The sequence below is a fragment of the Geotrypetes seraphini genome, chromosome 3 (assembly GCF_902459505.1).
Source record: "Geotrypetes seraphini chromosome 3, aGeoSer1.1, whole genome shotgun sequence".
Taxonomy (NCBI): domain Eukaryota; kingdom Metazoa; phylum Chordata; class Amphibia; order Gymnophiona; family Dermophiidae; genus Geotrypetes; species Geotrypetes seraphini.
Genome location: NC_047086.1, coordinates 108,906,281 through 108,922,008, shown reverse-complemented (window position 1 = coordinate 108,922,008; position 15,728 = coordinate 108,906,281). Strand labels below are relative to the sequence as shown.

The following is a 15,728-nucleotide window of genomic DNA, read 5'->3' as shown; positions in this document are numbered from 1 at the left end:
TTTTATGTCCCGTTTGTCCAGAATGACACACCTATTGCACTAGGAAAAGAGGGGCTCTTACCTTGCTAATATCTTTTCTTGTAGATAGGTGTGTCATTCTGGAGCTCTACCCTGTCAGTTATCTCCTGGCCTGCTTACTGTTTGAATCAGAAAGTTCGAGTCCAAACAGAAATTTGCGACAAAGATCAGTCAGACCTTAAGGGTATGAAGAATCACTTATTGCTATAACACATTGAGGTATTTAAACACCATAAGTGTTTGGCAAATGCGATTATCGCTAAACCAGTCAAAACTAATTTAGTGACGATCGTTAGATGATCGCTGACGTTAGTGATTCTAACTCCTAATCTCTCTCTCCTTGTGATGGGACCAGTTTTATCATATTGGACTGAAGGAGATGAGACTGTCTTTTTAAATATAATCTGGTGGTGTTGTGAGACAACTGAGTTCATGGCTTGTTTGTACTAGAGATATAAGACTCTGAAACGATCTTCTTTTAATATAGAAGGAAGTACTGGAATTGACCATCCTAAAGAAGGGTAAGCTATTTGTTGTGTAGGGCTGCAACAAAGTACTTGTAGTCAAAAAGAGACTGCTAATTTGGCTAAGCAAATGTAGTCTAATCTGGTTGAATTCTCTCACTATTAAAGCATAAGAAAGAAAGTGAGGACAGCTTCTTTCCAGATATTGATATCACTATTTTATTTTCTTCTTATCACCAGAGGAAACTTACTGTTAGAATCAAGATATTAGTCTTTATTAAATAAACTAGTCTTTAAGCCTGTTACATTAACGGGTGCTAGAATAGATGTGTCTGTCTGTCTTTCTTTGTCTCTCTCGCTCATTGGCCGCTGTCTTTCTTTCTGTCTCTCTTTCTCTCTTTCTTTGGCCGCTGTCTGTCTGTCTTTCTTTCTTTCTGTGTCTCTCCTTGACCACTGTCTGTGTGTCTTTCTGTTTCTCTCTCTCTCCTTGGCCGCTGTCTGCTGTCTTTCTGTGTGTCTCCCTCTGTCGCTCTCTGTGTGTGTCTGTCTTTCTGTCTCTTTCTCTCTTTTTGTCTGTCTCTCTCCTTGGCCGCTGTCTGTGTGTCTGTCTGTCTTTCTGTCTCTTTCTTTCTCGTTGGCAGCTGTGTGTGTGTCTGTCTTTCTGTCTCTTTCTTTCTCTCTCTTTCTCCTTGGCCACTGTTTATGTGCCTTTCTGTCTCTTTCTCTCATTGGCCGCTGTGCGTCTGTCTTTCTGCCTCTTTCTTGCTCTTTCTCCTTGGCCACTGTTTATGTGCCTTTCTGTCTCTTCTCTCTCTCCCATTGACTGCTGTGTGTCTCTCTCCTTGGCCACTGTTTATGTGCCTTTCTGTCTCTTCTCTCTCTCCCATTGACTGCTGTGTGTCTCTCTCCTTGGCCACTGTCTGTGTGTCTGTCTGTCTTTCTATCTCTTTCTCTCCTTGACTGCTGTCTATGTATGTTTCTGTCTTTCTCTCTCTTTCTCCTTGGCCACTGTTTATGTGCCTTTCTGTCTCTTTCTCTCTCTCGTTGGCCAATGTGTGTCTGTCTTTCTTTCTCTCTCTCTCTCCTTGGCCGCTGTCTGTGTATGTTTCTGTCTCTTTTTTTCTCTTTCTCTCTCTCTCTCTCTCTCTCTCTCTCTCTCTTTCTCTCTCTTTCTCTCTCTCTCTCTCTCTTTCTCTCTCTCTCTCTCTCTCTCTCTCTCTCTTTCTCTTTCTCTCTCCTTGGCCGCTGTCTGTGTATGTTTCTGTCTCTTTCTCTGTCTCTCATTGGCCGCTGTGTGTCTTTCTGTCTCTTTCTCTATCGTTGGTCGTTTATGTGCTTTTCTGTCTCTTCTCTCTCTCCCATTAACCGCTGTCTGTCTCTCTATCTCCTTGGCCACTGTCTGTGTGTCTGTCTGTCTTTCTATCTCTTTCTCTCCTTGGCTACTGTCTGTGTATGTTTCTGTCTTTTTCTCTCTCTCTTTCCTTGGCCACTGTTTATGTGCTTTTCTCTCTCTCTCTCTCTTTCCTTGGCCGCTGCCTGTGTGTCTTTCTGTCTCCCTCTCTCTCCTTGGCCACTGTCTTGTCTGTCTCTTTCCTTCCCTCTCTCCCGTTCCCTGCCTGCGCCCCGCTCCCCTTCCTTTGACCGCCCCCCCCCACCCCATCCCACCCCCTCTGCGGAAGCGCCACCAGCTTCCAACAAATCCTCATCCTCGACCTGGAAATTCACCCAGAGGAGAGAGTGGAGGCAGAGGAGAAGGCTGTGTGACCACGGAGCAGCAGTAGTTGTGGCCTTCCCTCCCCTAGCTCTGTAGCTCGGTCACCGCCGCCGCCTCCTTCTCTCCCCGATGTCGGCTCCCAATGTGCGCACGCGCCACACTCTGCAACATTTCTCTGCCGACCACAGAGCCACAATAATTGAAGTGCGCATGTGCACTAAGGGTATTATTATCTTAGATACTGCTGCTTTAGGGGGCGCTAGGCAGAAAACAGATGATGATTTTATAAGTACACTGTTGATTTTGCACCCTGGTCAGCAAAACTTTTTTTTATGGAGCATTGTCTATTATTGTCTGGAGAAAAGTAATGAAGCTAATGTTCTTCTCCCATTATTGAGAAAAACACATTCTTTCAAATAGCAGAAATAAATAGTGCATATCTGTCAAGAAAGAACTGTATTTTTAGCTATAGTTACAGAATAAATCTATAGTACAATTTAGTTTCATTTGTTAAAGAACTTTCTTCTAGTCTGACTATAGACACTAAAACAATTTAAGTTAGTTTTATAAGCTTGTAGTAGAATTCACTGTGGCAGAAATACAACCTGCAGCTTGTACTGGCTGCCGATTGAGCAGAGAATTCAGTTTAAGGTGCTGTCGTCCTGGTACATCAAATAGTATATCAAACCGAGCCACTGTGGTTTCAATCTCTATGGGAGATTTATAAACTTCCAAGGGCACTACGATCTGAGGGGAAAATGAAACTGGTAGCATTGACAGCTGATAATGTAAGATATGTGGCAACTCAACTACAAATGTTTTCTATTGCCGGAATATCATATTGGAATAAGCTTACTGGGCAATTAAGATTATGTGCAACAGCTTCAAGAAGATGTTAAAAACCAAACTGCTTGTAGACGCATATTTCTGATCTGTCTTTCCTAAAGTTGTCGGCCATTTTTTGTATTATTCTTTTAAATATGTTTTTGAAGGATTTGTAAATTTGATTTTCATATGTATTGATGATGTTGAAGAATGGTTTTTTTACTGTTTTGTTTTCTTTGTTTTTCTTTGCTTTGTGTATATTTAATTGGAAACTGCTGCGACTCCAGGCGGTTTTTAAATATATAAATATATTAATGTCTTTTATTGCATACCAGGCATACTTGATGAGACCCTCTATTATCTTTTTTGATGAAATTGATGGATTAGCTCCAGTCCGTTCTAGCAGACAAGACCAGATTCATAGGTAAGTAGTTGTCATATGTAATGCAGAAATTTCTGGACAATTATATGAAAACTTTTTAAACATTTTTATCGCTTAGAGTTCAAAACTAAGTGTATTGAGTATACTGCTATAGGTAAACTGGTGGTTGTGTCCCAAGATAAAAGGTTATTGAGGAAAAAAGATCAATTTCAGATTGGTTATAGGGCTACAGGTCACATGGTATTCAGGGATTTTCCTACTAAATAGGGATATTGCAGGCTTGACTATACTTCAAGCAATGTTTTACTTGCACGCAGGTAAATTGACTCTAGCTGCAATTTGGAAAGATGTTGAATTCCTTCTCTTCATAAATGAAAAGCCAACTTAGGGTATACTGGTATTTATAAGATTGAGAAGTTAACTGCTATTTGAAGGAAAGCTATGGTGAAGGGGAAGAAAATATGGGGCCCTCACTGTGAAACACATTTTGCTTAAAACTTTAACTTATGGAGATGAAGTAGACTTTGGAGAGGGGAGGCTACTATCATGTTTGCTTGCCTTGTTGAAAGTGTGTGTGTGTGTGTGTGTGTTGAGGGGGTGTTAAAGGGTAATCTTTTAAAACAATGTAAAACATGGAGATCCCTATATTTAAAGCAGGGGTGTCAAATGTCGATCCTCAAGGACCGCAATCCAGTCGGGTTTTCAGGATTTCCCCAATGAATATGCATGAAATCTATTAGCATAAAATGAAAGCGGTGCATGCAAATAGATCTCATGCATATTCATTGGGGAAATCCTGAAAGCCAGACTGGATTGCAGCCCTCGAGGACTGACATTTGACACCCCTGTTTTAAGGGAACAGCCTTTTGAATGGCCTGCACAATATTTTGTCAGTATACCATGATTTGCTTGATATCTTTCTGCTGTGATTTTTATTTCTGTAATTTGATGTTTCAATAAAGACCACTTTTCAGTTAAGAACATAAGAATTGCCATACTGAGACAGACCAAAGGTCCATCAAGCCCAGCATCCTGTTTCCAACAGTGGCCAACCCAGGTCCCAAGTACTTAGCTAGTTCCCAAGTAGTAAAACAGATTTGATGCTGATCCTAGGAATAAGCAGTGAATTTCCCCAAGCTATCTCAATAATGACCTATGGACTTCTCTTTTAGGAAATTACCCAAACCCTTTTTAAACCCTGCTAAGCTAACTGATTTCACCATGTTCTCCGGCAATGAATTCTAGAGTTTAACTATACATTTTGTGAAGAAATATTTTATCTGGTTTATTTAAAATCTACCAGTTTTTAATTTTTCTATCTACCTGTGTACGTCTTCGAGGCTTACTTCCATGGATGTTAATTTTTCTGCTTGGTCTCCTTTGAAGATTTGTTCCGGTTCCGGTATATTAGATGTGTCCTCTTGTGTAAATACTGACGAAAAGAACATGTTTAGTCTTTCCACCACTTCTTTCTCCTCCTTCACCACTCCCTTCCTATCTCTGTCATCCAGTGGTCCCACCTCCTACCTAGCCGTCTGCTTCCCTTTAACCGTCTGCTTCCCTTTAACCGTCTGCTTCCCTTTAACCGTCTGCTTCCCTTTAACATATCTGAAGAACGGTTTGAAATTTCGTGCTTCCCTGGCTAGCCTCTCTTCATATTCTCTTTTTGATTTTCTAACCACGATGTGTCCAAGTGGAAGATAATCATATACGTGACACTTAATGCAAAAGACTGGATAGCACCCATCTTGCGGAAGGGTCTGCTATCTGCATCTTAGTATTACTGAGGTTTAAATAAAGCTTGTTATGGTGCTAGGACTAATATAAAAGCCTTCAAATTATATGGTATATTGTCTGATTTATTTAGTATTTGCTGCTCAGCAAACTGTGAATGTAATTAAAACCTTGTGATGAAAACTGTCCTCTTATTATCTTAATTATAATAATTGAAGAGCTGTGCTAGGGATGGGGGTGGTGGTTGAGAATGAAGATTGAAGTAGGCCCCATTGTACCTTCTAAAGGATATCTGTTAATGCTGTAGGCTATGACAATTAAGTTCATATCTCTGATATAGACTGACATCACTTCCTCCCTTGTATGTGACACTTTTCACCTGTTGTGATACTCTTAAATGGTTGTCAGGCTACATTTTCAAATCTAAGTTGTTTAATTTTACTTTGGCAATGGGTTTTGGCAGCGTGTCAAAAATAAATTCCTCTAGTTTTAATACATGCAGGCAATGTGACAAGATAAAATTGCTGCTTGGAGTATTTGAACCCAGGTAATAAAACCTGTGTGTAGTATTTACTTTTGCCACACAGCGCTCTTTGTGGCTGTGAAGGGCAAAAAGATGAGCTCAAACTACACTGGAGGATTGGTAGGTATTGATCAACAAGACTCAGTCTTACCTCAGAATCATGCCTCGGGAACTTTTGGGATTAAATATTGACAGATACTTGCCTGAAGTTGTTTAAAAGATTTCTCTTTTCAGTACTGATGTCAGTGAATACCAATTTTGTGCATTGAGAACATAAGAATAGCTTTACTGGGTCAGACCAATGATCCATCAAGCCCAGTAGCCTGTTCTCACAGTGGCCAATCCAGATCACTAGTACCTGGCCAAAACCCAAATAGTAGCAACATTCCATGCTACCGATCCAGGGCAAGCAGAGGCTTCCCCCATGTCTTAATAACTGTCTATGGAGTATGTTGCTGGGAACATTTTAATATTGATAGCTACCATTATCTACCAGGCAGCCCTTAAGAGAGGAACATTTAACCTCCTCAAAATTGGATGGGGGTATCTTTCGGAAATGATTCAAGTCCAAGCCACAGTTAACCTTGTGTCCCAGGAGGATGTGTCCTTACTCATTGTGGCTTCTGCAGTTTTCAAGAGGATTGAGGAGCAGCTTGTCAAACATCTGACTTGATTCATTGTTCTAGGACAAATGAGATTGAAGTACAGAAATGTTATGCTGATTTTGAAGAATCATGCAGTACCTGGTAGATTTTTCTGATGGTAAGGTATCAAAAGGATCTTCAAATTGGCATTAGCTACCATATCTATATAAAGTAGATTGAAAGAAGGAAACTTTCCAGATCTGAAAAGCAACACCTAGGACACTATTCCTTATTGGTCAAATTTACCTGAGGACCCAAAGTACAAGAACCCACACCTTATCTTCTGGGAGAGGCACTTGCACTTTTGAACTTACTTGGGAGAAAATCTGTCCAGAGGGACTTCCAGCCAGTTTGACCAACTCAAGGTTCCTCAGGGTTGTGAACCACTGATTTCAAGGAAAAGACCTCATCCACACAGCTATCAGTAAAAGATAAACCCTGCCATCAATATGAAAGAGAAAGATATGCTTCCAGTTTAATGTGGGAAGTCATAACCTAATCAGTGTGTGGTACTAGTGCCATGGTGTGAATTCAATTTGCTTTCACAAGAACCAAAACTTTCCATTGTACTGAATATGAAAACATACTTTTTTGTTTTATGTACGGTAGTTAAATTTGGCAAATTAATTGTTTGAATTGGATCAAGAAATGGCATAAAATATTACGCTTTTAATTGGAAATTGTTCTGTTTCTCCTTATTAGATCAAATCCCTTAGAACTGAGGAGGATCAAAGTATTAGTCATACTACAATTGAGAGTTCTAGGAATATACTTTGAAAGGAGTACTTTAGTAAACAGGAGATTTTTCCAGGCCTCTCTACCCACATTCATTTCCCAGTGTGGGAATGTTTCTCTGTGGGCCTGTGCATCCTTTTTGCTTACCAGCTTCCTGAAGGCTTGCATGTCCTCTTCTTTTATTTAAAGTTGTGTGGTGTGGGGAAAGATTAAGCTTGACTCTCAGGATTTACTGAGTCAAGGGTTAACTGAAGTCACAAATGATCATGGAGTTGGGATCAGCCTGTCTGGAAAAGTAGCATTCTTGTACAATCCTACTTTATTCCTAGATAAGTGGGTTATGCATCGCATGTTGTGAGACTACTTGTAGGAAGCCTCACTTCCATAATTTTCGGATCCTCCCCTCCATAATTTTCGGATCCTCCCCTCTTACTTCAGAACTGCTCTCTGGACTCCAATTGTTTTCTTACAAGCGAGACAATAGGAGCCAGTCTTTTCTGCTCATGTTCATTTTTTTCTTCTATTCAGTTTTATGCGTGTTCGAGCTGCAGAGTTTCCCTGTGGGGACAGCTGTGATTTCGAGAGATCATAGACTTTGGAAGTAGTCTGCTTCCATGGGGTTGGCTGCTTGGCAGTGCACCTACCTGGACAGCCTGCACTATCATATTGGGGCTCAGGTTCTGTTCCCTTGGGAGCTGGCTCATCCCATATTCGTCCGCTAGTAGTCCGAGCGCAGGCTGAGAGGCTTCATGGAAGTGTGACTGGGATCGGGGCCGACTGCGTTCCTCCAGGCATGTGTGTGGCATGCCCTGGGTATGGCGGAGGTCTCTGGCTGAGGTGTCAGGCTGGAGGGTCAGTCAGAAGACCACCAGTTCAGGTTATAAGGCTTGTTGAGGGAGAGGATCTCCCTGTAAGTTGATTCAGCTTCTTTCTGCAACTTCCCAGCACACAGCATGGCACAGTGAGTAAGGGGCTGACAACTTGTGACAGCGATTTGGTGTGGGGGGGGGGTTTCCTCTGAAAGTGTTTTTGGCCAGTTTGGTTAGCCCTAGGTCCCCCTCTAAAATTCAAAACTTGCTGCATTTTGGGGGTTCTTATAGTTCCCCCCCCCCAAAAAAAAAAAAAAGTTGCACCCATGGCGGCCATCTTAGATTTTCCTGATTTTAATTAAAAGTTATTTTCTGCCTCTGCAAGCTTCATTTTTGCAAGAAAACACCTCAGATGGACTTTACAGGGCAGGATATTTTGAGTTCATGTCTCGTTTGTGGCAGATGGCTGACCAGTGAGCAGCTATGCTCCACATGCCATGCTGCACATGAAGGGAGCAATATTTCATAGGCCTTTGCTCCCTTGACCTCTTTAGGGGGTCCTACCACCCAGTCCATCCATGGCCAATCAAAAAAGTCAAAACTGACACTTGGGGAAGATGTCCTCATGGCTCCAGCGAAACACATCTGCAATTCATCATTGAAGCCGTCTCACTCTTCTAAGAGCTCAAAAAAGAGCTCCCAGAAAGCAATTGCTGCTCTGGATGTGGGTTTCCCTCTGGAATTTATTATCATGCTTTAAAAGGCTTATTGCCAAGAAAAATGCACTAAATACACCTCCTATGGCATCTTTGCTGGTGTTGGGGTCCCCTCTTCCCAAGACAAGGGTCTATAATCCAGAGTACCTGGGTTTTCAAGAGATGATATGCTGGCTGATGACACAGAGGATCCATGGATCTCCACGATCCTGATTTGGGGGATGCTTTGGATCTGAAAGAGGTCCACCAAGGTGCAGAGGCTCTTTAAGCCCTCTCCTTTGATCGGCTTGATTTCACAATCCTTCTAGGAATTGAAATTGAAGATTGGCCAGTCAGCGGTGGCAGAATGCTCTCTAATGAGTAGCACAAAACTGCAGTCTTCATCCTTTCTTGATTATCTGGACATTGCAAAAATGCTCATAGATCAATGAGAGGCACAAGAAGATCCTCTGAGAGTGGCTAGGGCTGTGTCCAAACTCTATCCAATAGCTGAAGTGTTTAACTGTCATTTTGTGTCCCCCCAAAGATGGATTACTTGGTGGCACAGGTCACCAAACATACTTCTCTCCCTATTGAGGGAGGGGTTGTGCTGAAAAATGCACTGGACCGTAGGATTGTTTTTGTCCTTAAACATCCACCGGTCTGAAAGAGCCAATAGCTGCATTGTTTGTGGCCAGAGCCTGCCACTCAAAGCTTCACCATGATCCTGACACTATTGTGCTCCAGAATCTTTCTTTTTTTATTTCAGGCATGGATTATGTAGCAGATGCCTTGTATGTTCTCTTCAGAGTGGTGAGCAAGCTCTCAGCATACTCTATTTCTGCGTGTAGGATGTTGTGGATCAGGCAGGGATCTGGCAATTCATCCTCCAGGGCGACCATCAGTAAGCTACCTTTTAAAGGGCAATTACTGTTCGGTAAAGGTCTTGGCGACCTTATGGCAAGTGTGCAGGACCATAAACCCAAGTCTTTTCCAGATAGCAGGCACTGGTCCTCTTGGAAACTAAATTAATAGCAGACCATGTGATTTCAATGGAAACCATTAAAATATTTGTAAATGGATTGTGATTTGAAGATGTACCACCTACGTATGTTTAATAATGAATTAATGATGTTAATTTCCAATAAAATGGCCAGTCACCTGTGTTTTAAGAAGCCTTTCTGATGTCCCATTATTTTGGAGGATGCAGAAACGCTTCTCAAAGCTTTGACTATCTAGCTACACTTGAGTGTGGAATTCTTTGATTTCCTCTGAGATAGAATTAAGAACTGAGGACTAGTGCTGCCCAATTTTCGATTCGAATCGATTCACCGATTCACTTAGGGTGAATCGATTCAAATCAATGTGTATTTTTAAAAAATCGGCGTCTTTGATTCAGGGCCCAACCCTCCTCCCCGCGCCGCTAACCTAAAGCTTGCGCTCCGGCTCTTGGACAGCTTCTGTCTCTGAGGCAGGAGACTGCAGTGTTCTCCCTAGCGCTCACTCAAATATTTTTGTTAAACCCCTTTCACCAGCTTGGGGATTCCTCGGCCCTTCCCCTTCCCGACTCGGTCTTCCCCGGCCTGACTCTGCAATTTCAAACGCTCCCCATAACACTAGCCTGGACTATCAGCAGCACCGCTCTCTCCTTATTGTAATTTGCCTGACTGCTGCCGTAGCTTTAGCGAGTCAATTCCCTCCAGCAGCCTCGGGGCCTCTGCTAGGCCGTCCCGCCTCCAAGGAAGAAGGAAGTTGCATCATCGGCGGTGGGGCGGCCTAGCAAAATCCCCGAAGCTGCAGAAGGGAATTGACTCGCTAAAGATACGTAAGCTGTCAGGCAAGGAGAGAGCGGTGCTGCTGCTAGTACATGGCAAGTTCTTAAAGTTCATTCTGGGGCCTCCAAAGAGAACTAAGCTTGGTGTACAGCCTGAGAGCGGCTGAAACCCACTAAACAGAAATGAGAAGAAAGATCGGCCAGGCAGCTTGCCCCCTCCCTGCGGTTCCTGTTTACATACTGAAGACCACTTTGCATCCTGGGCTTGTTCCAAACCACTGCAGAGAAGGGAGAGAGAGAGAGTACAGAATATATTGTTTAGAAAAGAGAAAGCAGTGAAGAAAGAAAGGAGAGAAGATAGAATGAAGAGAAGATGGAGCGTGGAAAGGAGTGAAAAGGGAGAGAGAGAATAGCAGAAAGGGGGGAGAATAAAGATGAAAATACCGAAGGGAAAATGGAGAGAAGAGGGTGAAGAAAGGGGAGAGTGGAAAGTACAGGGAGGGAAAAGGCCTTCAGGGGTGATAGGCAGGCATTTAGGGGTGAGGTGCAGGCCTTCTGGGGGGACAGACCAGGGGAGGGGGGCCCTGTTGTAGAAGTACACAGAGGGAGGGAGAGAAGGAGGGTTCGAAGATACGTGCATATGTCGGACTTTGGGGGGAAGAAATAATGGGTCTGAAAATAGAGGAGAGGAAGAGGGATGATGGACAATGGGATTTAGGGAGGGAAGGAACAGAACGGGAGAGAAGTTGGACACAAGGGATGGTGTAGGGGGGGGGAATAGAGATACTGGATAGAAGGGTAGTTGGGAAAAGAAAGGGAGAGATGATGGACCCTGGGGTGGTGGGAAGGAGGGAGAGATGCTGGATGAAAGGGTAGTTAAGAAAAGGTGGATCTGTGGATTGAGACGAAAAAAAGGAAAGATGCCAGACATCTGGGGGAGGGAAGGGAAATGGAAGGGGAGGATAGAGATGGCAGATGGATGGTTAGCACGGAGAAAGAAGGAGACCCTGGCAAGCAAGTTATCAGAAGACAACCAGAGCCTGGGACCAACAAGATTTAACTAATGACCAGACAACAAAAGGTAGAAAAACTAATTTCATTTTCCATTTTGTGATTACAATATGTCAGATTTGAAACGTGTATCCTGCCAGAGCTGGTGTTAGACCGCAAACATGAGCTAGGATTTAAGAGAGAGAGGAAAAGTCTTTTTTGTTTGTTTATTTTGTTTACACCACAGCGCCAGTGTGGTTAGGAGAAGGCAAAAGGGGTGAAGAGGCTATAAAATAAACCCAGCAGGATGTTTGAAAAAACACCTAATTGGGCAGGAAAATCGAATCGAATTGAATCAAAAAACCAATTCAGTAGGCTGAATCGAATCGAATCAAATCAAAATTTTTTTTTCCTGAATCGGGCAGCACTACTGAGGACTATATGGAAGAACTAGGAGGCAGGTACTATCTTGTATATTTATTTCAACCAAACAGCTTGGTGCCGTGGTTTCCATTGAAATCACATGGTCTGCTATTAATTTTACTTTTTTAGTAATTTCCTTAGCAACAGTGGCTTAACTTATCATATGCTATTCATCCCACCTCTTGTCAACAATAGAAGGAAGTGGACAACAGGTGAGGTCACGCTGATCGTGCAGACATGTTCTGTTCTATTGCAAATATGTTTTTATAAACAACTGCTGGAAGAAAAATATGTTTTTATAAACAAATATGTTAGTGTGACTTTTAGCTCATTTGCAGGGCCTGTTATGAAAGCATAGGCGGAAGAGCAAATGGCTGAAAATGTAAAAAAGGAAATAAAATTTTTTTCAGATATTAGTGAAAGGAGGAAGATAAAAAATGAAATTACTAAACTAAAAGATGCTAGGAACCAATATGTGGAGAGGGTACATAGACTAAAGGGAACGGGACAACTGCGCGCTGACAAAGAGAAATGCACGCAGTTACGTCAGCGTGCCAGATTAAAAGTTAAGTTTAAAGCCCCCCGAGGGTGTTTTTTTTTTGGGGGGGAACCCCACCACTTTCTTAGAAGTGTTGTCGCTGCGGTTGGGAGGAGTTGGGGAGGAAAACCCCCCCCCCATTACAGAGGAAAGTGTAATTTTTTCCTCTTTTTTAGGGAAAAATTATACTTTCCTCTCTAATCCCCCCCACCCCACCCCCAATGGCAGCGGCATCACTTCTAAGTGAAGTGGGGGTTCCCCCCCACATCTGAGCGCTTTAAACTTAACTTTTAGTCTTGCGCGCATTTGTCAGCACACAGTTGTCTCAAGCGCTTTTAACTTGTCACTGTGGAGAGTGATGAGGAAAGAGCAAACGTGCTAAACAAATACTTTTGCTCTCTATTCATGGAAGAAAATCCTGGAGAAGGACTGAGGTTGTCTAGTAAAGTTACACAAGAAAATGGAGTGGATTCTGCGCCATTCACGGAGGAATGTGTTTATGAACAACTTGAAAAACTGAAGGTGTACAAAGTGATGGGACTGGATGGGATCCATCCCAGAATACTACGAGAGCTCAGAGAGGTTCTGGTGGGTCCTATTAAAATCTTGTTCAACAAATTTCTGGAGCCGGGAGAGGTTCCTGGGGATTGGAGAAGAGCAGATGTGGTCCCTATTCACCAAAGTGGTCACAGAGATGAAGTGGGGAACTAAAGGCCAGTGAGCCTCACTTCAGTTGTTGGAAAAGTAATGGATGTGTTGCTGAAAGAAAGGATAATGAACTTCCTAGAATCTAATGGGTTATAGGATCCGAGGCAACATGGCTTTACTTTAAGGTAAATCGTGCCAAATGAACCTAATTGAATTTTTTGATTGGGTGACCAGAGAACTGGATCAAGGACATATGCTAGATGTAATTTACAGAGATTTCAGCAAAGCTTTTGACACTGTTTCTCATAGGAGGCTGTTGAACAAAGTTGAAGGGCTGAAGTTAGGACCCAAAGTGGTGAACTGAATTAGAAACTGGTTATCGGACAGACGCCAGAGGGTGGTGGTTAATAGAACTCGCTCAGAGGAAGGAAAGGTGAATAGTGGAGTCCCTCAGGGTCGGTGCTGGGGCTGATCCTGTTTAATATGGTTGTGAATGACATTGCTGAAGGGTTAGAAGGAAAGGTCTGCCTTTTTGCGGATGATGGCAATATCTGTAACAGAGTAAACACTGAGGAGGGAGTGGAAAACATGAAAAAAGATCTACAAAAGTTAGAGGAATGGTCTAATATCTGGCAACTAAAATTCAATGCAAAGAAATGCAGAATAATGCATTTGGGGATTAATAATCGGAAGGAACCGTACTTGCTGGGAGGTGAGAGGCTGATATGCACGGATGAGGAGAAAGACCTTGGGGTGATAGTGTCCGAAGATCTAAAGGAGAGACTTGAAGCCCTGAATATGTATACCCTAGAGCAGTGGTTCTTAACCTGGGTTCGACCGAACCCCAGGGGTTCGGTGAGTCAGTCTTGCGGGTTCGGCGGAGGTCAAAACACACCTCCGACTCATATAGCGCTTCGGTCACGTTCAATCATCTATCAGTTATTCAGTGATTTTGATCAAGACTGATCGTGTACTCGGTTTCTTGATCTATCAATCTGTAACTAACGCCTTATATACATCAAGTCCTGATCAAAATAAGTGATTTAACTGATAGATTGATTGAACGTGACCGAAGTGCTTATGATTCTTGATGATACGCCCCGCTTGTCCATAATTGGCTGCAGGTGATCACGCAACATCGCTTGGCCTATCTGTGCTGCAGGGGATTTGATGCGCACAGTAGTCGAATTGTAACTGTTGTGATGGTACGTCGTGTGATACCTATCTTAATATTTTGGTGTCAACAATTGGTAACGTACCCTGTTATTGCTAAGAAAGCTCTGGAAATTTACCATTTGTTACAACATATCTTTGCGAGCAATCCTTTTCGAGGATGCTGGACATAAAAACGAAGAAAAGGAACAGACTTTGTTGCGAAAATGACATGAGAGTGGCACTTGCCAAGGTAAAGCCACGCATTTCTGAACTGGTCTCTGAGAGGCAACAGCAGAAGTCACACTGATTTGCAGTAAATTTTATTATTATGTTATTATTATTCGAAATATAGGAGAACTTTTTTGTTTTCAAAATTGATATTATTTTTTCCCTCACTGTATACCTATGTTTTGAATTTGTAAAAATCATATTTTATTTTTCCAATAAAGAAGGGTTCGGTGAACACGCATATGAAACTGGTGGGGTTCAGTACCTCCAACAAGGTTAAGAACCACTGCCCTAGAGGAAAGGAGGGACAGGGGAGATATGATTCAGACGTTCAAATACTTGAAAGGTATTAACGTAAAATAAAATCTTTTCCAGAGAAAGGAAAATGGTAAAATCAGAGGACATAATTTGAGGTTGAGGGGTGGTAGACTCAAGAGCAATGTAAGGAAATTCTTCTTTATGGAGAGGGTGGTGGATGCTGGAATGCGCTCCCGAGAGAGGTGGTGAAGAGGAAAATGGTGACAGAGTTCAAAAAAGCATGGGATGAACACAGAGGTTCTAGAATCAGAAAATAATAGTAAATAGTGAAGAACTAAGGCCAGTACTGGGCAGACATGCATGGTCTGTGTCTGTATATGGCTGTTTGGTTGAGGATGGGCTGGGGAGGGTATCAATTGGCTTTGATGATGTAGATGGGCTGGAGTGAGCTTTGATGGAGACTTCAGTAGTTGGAACCTAAGCACAATACTTTGGATTCTTGCCCAGAAATAGCTAAGAAGAGAGAGGTTGTTTTTTTTTTAGATTGAATCAGGTTGGGCAGACTGGATGGACCATTCGAGTTTTTATCTGCTGTCATCTACTATGTTACTATGTAAACCGTCTAAACCACAGTTCTTCAACTGCCGGTCCGCAAAAAAATCTTGCCGGTCCGCGAAGGATTCAGGACCCCGCCGCAGCAAAAGGTGCCGGCGTCAGCTGATGTGCAACTTCCTGTTGCCGTCACTATGCCGGCACTCCTGCCTGCCACCACGGACTCCTGCCGCGTTTGTCTCCGCACCCCCAGAAAAGCAGCGGCAGGTCTGTGTGCTTTTAACTTCGGCACACAGCTGCCCCTAGGCAGTATTTTAGCGCGGTTTCATGAGGCAGCCTCGGGGCCTTTGGTAGGCCGGTCCACATCACATCATCAAAGTGGGCTGACCTACCAAAGGCCCCGAGGCTGCCTCATGAAACCGCGCTAAAATACTGCTTAGGGGCAGCTGTGTGCCGAAGTTAAAAGCACACAGAGCTGCTGCTAGCCTACATAGAGGGAACATTTTCTGGAGAGGGAAGGGAGAAGGGGTACTCCTGGACAAGGTAGGGGAAGAGGCTACTGCTGACAGGGGAGAAGGGAAAGGGAAGGGATGAGAATTACTGTTGGATAAGGGGAGGA

The 15,728-nt window shown here is 43.0% G+C and overlaps 1 protein-coding gene across 3 annotated transcripts in view; it reads left to right on the top strand.

Annotated features, from left to right (window-relative positions):
- ATAD2B (ATPase family AAA domain containing 2B) overlaps window positions 1-15,728 on the top strand; it is a 528,611-nt gene that overhangs the window by 238,489 nt on the left and 274,394 nt on the right. For all 3 annotated transcript variants that reach the window (XM_033936345.1, XM_033936343.1, XM_033936342.1), the window contains exon 13: window positions 3,357-3,445. In XM_033936345.1, coding sequence (XP_033792236.1) covers window positions 3,357-3,445 — 89 coding nt within the window. The remainder of the gene's footprint in view (window positions 1-3,356; window positions 3,446-15,728) is intronic.